At 40.6% G+C, this 8,156-nt stretch overlaps 1 protein-coding gene across 1 annotated transcript; it reads right to left on the bottom strand.

Annotated features, from left to right (window-relative positions):
* Positions 1-1,050: 1,050 nt before the first annotated feature.
* mpc2b (mitochondrial pyruvate carrier 2b) lies at positions 1,051-5,940 on the bottom strand. The gene is made up of 5 exons (XM_012837578.3): positions 5,587-5,940; positions 3,800-3,840; positions 3,424-3,508; positions 2,832-2,943; positions 1,051-1,750 (listed from the first exon to the last, which is right to left on the bottom strand). The coding sequence occupies exons 1-5, from the start codon at positions 5,678-5,680 to the stop codon at positions 1,711-1,713; spliced, it is 372 nt and encodes a 123-aa protein (XP_012693032.1). The 5' UTR covers positions 5,681-5,940; the 3' UTR covers positions 1,051-1,710.
* Between the last annotated feature and the right edge of the window lie 2,216 nt (positions 5,941-8,156).

The following is an 8,156-nucleotide window of genomic DNA, read 5'->3' as shown; positions in this document are numbered from 1 at the left end:
CTAAGACCTCCTTTAGCCCTTCTTTCTGTCTGTAATTTGACAAGGAGTTGGTACATACTGGAAGTACATCAGTTTAACTTTCTCTTCAGAGAATTCATAAGTGGTTCATCCTCTCCCCACACAGTAGTTAATGCATAACCCATTCAAGTAAGACATATGGTCCTGGTTTATGTGCTACCACCTTTAATTTATAAGTAATCATATCCGTCATTAATCAGAGACTTACGTACATACCTATTTTTAAATGGGAAATTACTTCCAGTTTTACATTTTAGCTGCAAGAGTAAGGCTTAAATAGAAAACTGATTATGAGGTTTAGAGAACAAGAGTTACTCAATATTATTGCCACCTACGGTTAAATACACATGTACTTACTGCATCGGCCATGTCTTCATGGTACAGTGTTACAATTTACATAGCTATGAAATTCCTGTGAGTACAGAAATTACAAACAAAAACTAATAATGTTCAACATCCTCTCCCTCCACATTACAGCTTTCCTCACCTTACAAACACATCAAGGGAAAAAAAACATTTATTCACTAGCGATGTACCATAGTGCACAGCTACAGAGGACGACATGAGCTGTAAATTGAACGTTTGTTGATCTTAAAGGTGGTGTCCAAGATTCTGGCAAGAGGCTGTTCATCTTTGAGCTGAACAGCCAAATCAAATGATATCCCTCCAGTCCGTGCACCTGTAGCAGCATGTTGATTGGCTGGAACAGTGTATGGCTCGGCCCAAGCCACTTTGGCTTCCATTTGCAGAGACAGGACTGTATAACACCCACGTTTTTTTAAGCACACACACCCAGAGTGGGAGCAACGATCAACGAATCACAGACTGTAGCTTTAGGAGTAATCTTGCTACTTCAGTGTGCCTCGGTCCTGCATTGTTTTGGCCTCATAATCATTGATTTGCCCTGATCTGTTTCTACAGTAGAATACAAGAAAAATATTGAAAACAAAAACACAAATAATCTAAAACTGTCTACTTCATTAAATCATTAACAGCAGATGTATAATAATAAATAAGTATGATGAAAGCTGACACTTTTTCAAATTTATTTGGAGACATTCTTTAAAATAGCATTCAGCGGCTGTCAAGCCTTGAGCTTCCGAGGAATTGTTCTAACATCACTATACCCTATTAGAAGTTCTGTAACTGATCATGGAAAACCATGAATACTCCCTTAAGTCCACGGATGACTGAGACTAAAATGTATTTGGAGACATTCCAGAAATCAGCATTCCACAACTCCCCAACTTCAAGCTTCGGATGAATCTTTGCACTATGCCATGTTAGAATGCAATGCGAACAGATCGCGGGAAACTAACACTTCCCTCAAGTACATGATATATGGTAAATTAATTTAAGAATATACAGTCATAAAACATGTCAATGTATTAAGTTACGTTTTAAAAAGTGTCAAAATGTTGTGCGTTGAGGACAATACATTTTTAACAGGTGTGTGTTGGTGAAGGAGTATGCCACTTGGCTTTTACAATTAGGATAACATGATCTCTGGTGCTAAGGTCAAAGAAAAAAAAAAAATACAGATGAGCTCTTTTGGTGTCCCCTTTCTCCAGGACGAATCTAACTTGAGGAATGGAGTGGTTGGTGGATATCTGATGCGGATGATGAGTGTTTAAAGGAGAGGTGCTGGACTCCCTTTCGATCCAAGGGAACAGACTTGTCAGGTTCTCGTCTTCAAGCTTCAACAGCTTTTGCTTTTTGTTCTTGTTTGTACCTGTGAAAAATGACAAATACATCATATAACACTGTGATCCTATTCCAGATGCATTCTTTAAGAATTAAAAAGTGTTAACATTAACTTGTCTCTGTGCATGCCTTTATCAAAAGGTGGTCAGGGCATATACACAACCACTGGGGCAGGAAATACAACATGGGAACATAGGCGGACCCTGTTGGTCATCTCATTATGCCAACTGACAAGATAACGTGTCAAAACTGACTGAAAACTGGTGGTTCTTCGACAGAGTCTTTATGGATAACCGTTTATGCTTTAATGGCAATGGGAAGGTTATGCAACACAGATACAGAGACGAAGCGGCATCATCACATGCGGCATGAGCGACCGTTGAGTGGAATGGGTACGCAGGCCTGCACTATAGACTCAAACAAAGGACCAGTTTCAGTCAAAACAAACACGTCTCCATAAGAACAATGAGTGCCTGCCACTTGAACACAACAGTGCGACTTGATAACCATGTAGGCTTGTACAGCTGTAGTAGGCACACCCTGCATCCTCAAGGTCCTAGATATTAGTGAGCATTAACAGATCAGGTCAAACTGTGCCCTACATGGAGCAATGCCATCATCATATAAAAGACAAGCATATCAAAATTGCGCATACACAAGTGTGATCTTCCATGATTAACACAGGATAACCTTATTAAAACATTAGATTAGATTAGATTAGATTCAACTTTATTGTCATTGCACAGAGTACAAGTACTGAGGCAACGAAATGCAGTTTAGCATCCAACCAGAAGTGCAAAATAGCAAAAAGTGCAGAGTATGTGCTTACATCCCTTACCACTGTAAAATTATATAAAATCCAGTGACCTTTGTGTGCCGAAGGCAGTGAAAAACCACAGTATGCTCACGGCAGTAGGTCTCAATGAACCCTGAACCCTTACTGGCTGTTTTAGTCCACCGAAACACTTGCACAAGCACCCCACTGAGATTCAAAGAAGAGTCCACTGAGAGCCATGTCCAAAAGGGACACAATCAGAATGCTCAAAGGGGCCTATTATGGCGTCACTATGGAGACAACTGTGCAATGGATGACAAAGAGGGTAACTCACTTAAATATTCTGTACAGCTGGGAGGATCCGCAACCGCCAAGAAAGAAGTTGACACAAAATAGGTTCCAGTTCTTGGGTATGATGACCAAGGAGTACCTGGACCAAACAAGTCCTAGGGGACCATTAAAGTAGGGTATGACAGATAGAATTAAGATACATAAACATATAGCAAGAAGCATACAAAACAGTTTTGTTGTACACAATGCCTGTGACATTTAACACAATTACTTTCAATGTATGTAAGTCTTAATAGTCTCTTAAGCTCAATTAAAAGCAGATCATCTGTAATAACAGGGCATAAATCTTCCCATACAACAGATGTGACATTGTGTCTAGGCAATGAGCTGAGGTAAAGCAAATCAAGACTGGCTTGCCTTGAAGGCCTCTTCAGTTAAAGACACATTTAGTGTCTGTGTTAATTTAATTCTCTCTGCTTTTTTTTTTTTCATAGCTGGCCCCAACATCAAATATCAACACCATCAATATAACATTATCTGTATCAATATGAATATCAATATAATAATATCAAAACAAACTATGTGGACACAAAAACTCTTGTGAAGAGGTCTCCTCTGCTGATGTGGTTCTGTACCTGTGGCTGTCAACACTGCAGACTGGGGTAGACTCAGTTTCTCGGCAGGTCGGGTCATATCAGCAAACCCAGCCGCAACAAGGCCCTGTGGAACACAGAGAATGTGCAGAAAGAACACAGAGAACGTGTAAGGCAGCTAATCAGAGTTACTAGAATAATTTTTACACTCTTGTCTTTATCTCAAAACCTTGTTGTTAAATGCACTGAATAGGTTTACACAAGCCTGAATTGAGTTTTAAAATGAATTAAAAAACAATTCATATGATATCAGTTAAGTTAATGATCAGCATCTGATATGGATGACCAGCTGTACATGTTTGGATTAAACAGTGAATTTACAGAGTAGATGTTGGTATGTAGTGGTGCTTTTCCTTACCCATTTGAACATTGGGGCCCAGAAGAATACCGTCTTTGGACCTATGGACAAAAGGTAAACACAAATATTCCTTCAATAAAAATGGCAACTCGCCAGCAGTGGTCGGTTAACCAATGAATGATCAGAATCTTTTAATGGCATGCATGCATGCAGTGACCATCGAAGATGTTGACACCATCTTTCTGGAACTGACTTGTTGACAAGTCACAATTCTCTCTGATGCTGGTAAGTTATCACTGCTCTTAAACTTCGAACAAGCAGTTAATGAGGAGAAACAAGCTTAACAAGTAAATCCACATGTGGAGAGTAATTAGATCACTGTGCAATAACATTCTAATGAGTTCAGCTGAGCCTTGGGCATTTCAAGACCACAGTCTCCCACAGGAAAGCACCACGAGGCACAAACTCATATCTGGAGAATTGTAAACACTTTCCCACAAACGCACAAGCTCTGAATGGTCTCATCAATGTTTAACAGAAATGCCCAGAGAGCATCAACTACCTCTTCAAACTTCTACATCATGCACATAATCCCCGTTTGAACACAGCTCCTTCCCAGATCAGGGAAAAGAATCCTGATAAAGAATGACAATGACCGTGGCAACCTTGAACACACTGTGTTTTGCTGCACTACATCCAGTTACCTAAATTCAAGTCTGACTAAAGAGGAAATGGAGAGCCACTCCTCTTACAGGTATGGAGGCTCATCAGAGTTGTCAAGTCAAATGTATTTATAAAGCATTTAAAAACAACTCACGTTGATCAAAGTGCTGTACAATAAGAGTAGGCAATCATAATAAAATATAGAATCAAATAAAAACAGAAACAAAATCGTCGCCAAGCAAGAACAAAAAATCCAGTGTTGAGAGTGAGGAGTCAAATGACAAATGACAAAACGCACATTTCCTTAAACACTGCTGTAGGCCTACATGTTGGCGGACAACTGCAGTCAATGCGGGCAAGGAGCCAGTTAATTATGAATGCCTGGCCTCAAGCCATTCAGCTGCCATGAAAACATGCCCATGGTCACCTTAGCTGGTAAAGGTGCCAGTGGCTCCAAGCAGTGGGCACACAGGTCAAACGGGGCAAAACAGCCGTCACCACTGATGAACCATGGTAGAGGAGGTCGAGTCAAACAAACTATCGACTGCGTGGTAACGTTATTCTCTCAGTGATACCGCAGAATCAAACGTCCCCAATAGCAAGTATATTTTGCTACAGAAGAGTTGCGTCGTTGTGACACTACCACAGCTGGTGGCAAGATGTGCCGCAGACCAGGGGGAGAAGCTCAGATTAACACATTTCACAAGAATCACCATCTTGCTGCCCATTGACTTTTATACACTGGTAGTTACGATGTATCGTAAGGTTGCAGTTGGAATCTCTAATTCCGTAATACAATTTGCACCGACTTACAAAGTTTTAGTAAAACACTGACGTTACTTCACATGCACATACATCACAATGCAAATAGTCGCGCTTGTCTAGCAACTTAGTTAGTCATAAGGACCCAACAAACCTAGCCTAGTCCATCTATGGTGATGGACGTCTAATTTTAAGTTATGAGTCTGAATAGCCGACGTTAATATTCGCCAGTACATTTGTTGCTTACTAATGAAAGTCACTGTTGCTAGCTGGTAATGTGGACAAGACAACTGGCTAAGCAGAATTCAATAGCTGGGGCCCATTGAGTTCCTACTTGGTAGCTAACGTTAATCACGAGGCGAGACAGAGTGGTATCAATGACTTTCTAGCTGTCACACTAATAGCATTTTCCTTAACGCTACCTGCCGGATGGTTGTAGAGTGGTCTCAGTTTAGCCGGTAACACATGTTCGATCTTGTCCAGGATCCGGTGGTAAGAGGCTCTCATCAGTGCCATGGCAGCTAACGTCGACACCTAGCTAACTAACTTAGAAAATTAAATGAAAGCTAACAATCTAAACCTAGCGTCCGACTCAAAATTAAGGGCAGTGGTCTTTCCACCACTGCACAGTGTCTACGCTTTCCTGTATCTTCTTGTCTATAACATATGGTTCGGTCAGACAGTGTCCAATGACAAAGCCTTCAGTTTCGTCCTCCTATCGACCTTCCTGTACAACACAGTTGTGATGTACCATGCTAGGCTAAGCTAAATTCAGGACTTCATCACAAGGTTACTGTCAACAGGGCTCAACAGTGCCTCCTCATTGGTTAACTATACCAGTCCCCCTTAAACGATTGGCGTAAGGGTCTAGAGGGCGGGACATAGGGCGGATGCGCTGTCTGAACTATTTTGGCGTTAAACCGCCCAATTTAAAACCAATAATAGAAGCCTTTGTGGCCTCTGTGTTAAATCCAGTCTCTGGAACTGAAGTTGTTGGCCACTTTGTCAGGTTTAATCTCCATAGATATACAGGGTTTTGTCCCATTTCAAAGTAAACCTCATATATTGTATGCATATCAAAAATAGTATCTGAGTTGATACATGGGTGGTGGTGGTACAAATTACAAATTGGCCTATGCAGCCATTGAACGGCCCTGAGGTGTCTTTGGCCGTGGCATATTTGAGTTACTGTATGTTCTTGTTAATATTTAAACATAGAGTCCGCGATTCGGTTTTGCGAAAGGTTGTTGATATTTGAGCTCAACAGTCAATCAAATTATTACACCACTCCCTTCTGAAGCAATATGCTGATTGGCTGGGATTTTTCATGGCGGGGTCCGACCCACTATGTTTGTGTCCCATTTACAGGGCCAGGGGGTATTCCAAGTAGCCTTAAGTTACAAACCTGGGTAAATTAAAGGTACAGTGTGTAGTTTGTTTTGCTAAGGAAAATTAAGCCATAGGGGTCTTCTATTAGGAGGGTTGCCACTTACTCTGAGTTGATTTACCCAGGTTTGTCACTAAATCACATACTTAAAATACCCCCCAGGACTGTGTACTAACACTGGAGGTTTTTTGGGCGCAAACACTGAATGGGCAGCTAGATGACCATGAGGAGCAATTTTTTTAATTTGGCAAAAAAAAGTATGGGATTAGAATTGCCAGACACGGTTTCCCCCCATGCTAAAGTCTGGCTCAGAGATAAGATTTCATGGTTTCAGTCAGGTGTATAAGCATGTGTAACTGAGTTGTAAATTAAGTTCTTGGTAGCTGTTATTAAATCCTGCGTCATTGGGTTGAGACTCTTATTTTGTAATGATTTCCACACAGTAATGGATTTCATTTGTATAGCACACTTTAAAATACAAAGGAGTATCAAGGTGCTTTACATGATTAAACAATCAATCACAATAAGAAGAGAAAGTAATAGAAGTGCTAATGTCAGACAGAAAAATAGGATAATTTAAAATTGCAATAAATAATAAATCAAATTAAAATAATTAACAAGATCATAATAAAATCGAAGAATATGTATTCAAAACAGAACAATTTAAGACAGAACAATTTAAACAACGCAATCTAACACAAACACCAAGACCTTAGGAGAAGGCAGAGATGAACAGGTGAGTTTTGAGATGTGTATAAAAGCAGCAAGGGAATCTAAGGCCCTAATCTTCTCTGGTAGTTGCATGTTGTTGCCCTGCAGCAGAGGAGACGATAACAGCTGCAGGTAGGTTGGGAAAAAGATATTTTTGTATTACACGTGTCCTTTAAATGTCTGTTTTTGTATTGTATTATAAGCCATCATATACATCGCATTCTTGCGATATTTAGAATTGTAGTTTAACTTTTATTTTATAGTAATGCAAAAATATCAGGGATTTTTAAAGACTTTTCATGCGAACCCTTTTTGCCCAACCTACCTCATCTGGAGGGTTGGCTTCCTGCACCATCTCGTCACTGCCATCCACTTCTTCTGTAGGGTTGACTTCAGGGACCATCTCACCGATGTCACTGGTGTGGGTTTCTTGCCCATTGTCAATCGGTAAGAAGTTCACCCGAAGCAGAACATTTCGATGGACTACCCTAAGTTTGCCTGAGTTGATGTCTTTGATCTTGTAGAAATGGATGTCAGGATTAACAGCTACAACTTCATACAGAGCAGAATCCCATTTGTCAGCTACCTTCCTTTTACCTCTTTCACAACGAGCATTTTGTCACCAATGGCAAGTGGCGAACCCTTGATCTTCCTGTTGTAGAGCCTGGCGTGTCAAGTCTGCTCTTTCTGACTGTGTTTCTGTGTAATCTGCTCCGCTTAACACAGATCTTTCTTCAGGCGTGACACAAACTTGTTGTGGTCCACCACTACGTCATCAGAAAGTACATGTTGGAACAGGATGTCAACTGGGAGACGAGAGACTTTGCCAAACATGAGATAGAATGGTGCAAAGCCTGTCGTCTCATGCTCTGTGCAATTGTAGCAGAAGGTGAG

This window comes from Clupea harengus, chromosome 2 (assembly GCF_900700415.2).
Source record: "Clupea harengus chromosome 2, Ch_v2.0.2, whole genome shotgun sequence".
Taxonomy (NCBI): Eukaryota; Metazoa; Chordata; class Actinopteri; order Clupeiformes; family Clupeidae; genus Clupea; species Clupea harengus.
The sequence above is the reverse complement of the archived record's forward strand: the minus strand, read 5'-3'. Positions and strand labels throughout refer to the sequence as shown.

Excerpts from the sequence above, each read along its gene's own strand:
- mpc2b (XM_012837578.3), bottom strand. The coding sequence starts at position 5,680 with ATGGCACTGATGAGAGCCTCTTACCACCGGATCCTGGACAAGATCGAA. Across the intron at positions 2,944-3,423 it reads TGCAGTGTTGACAGCCACAG|GACTTGTTTGGTCCAGGTAC; the intron begins GTACAGAACCAC and ends ATGGTCCCCTAG. Across the intron at positions 1,751-2,831 it reads CAGCTGTACAGAATATTTAA|GTACAAACAAGAACAAAAAG; the intron begins GTGAGTTACCCT and ends CATTTTTCACAG.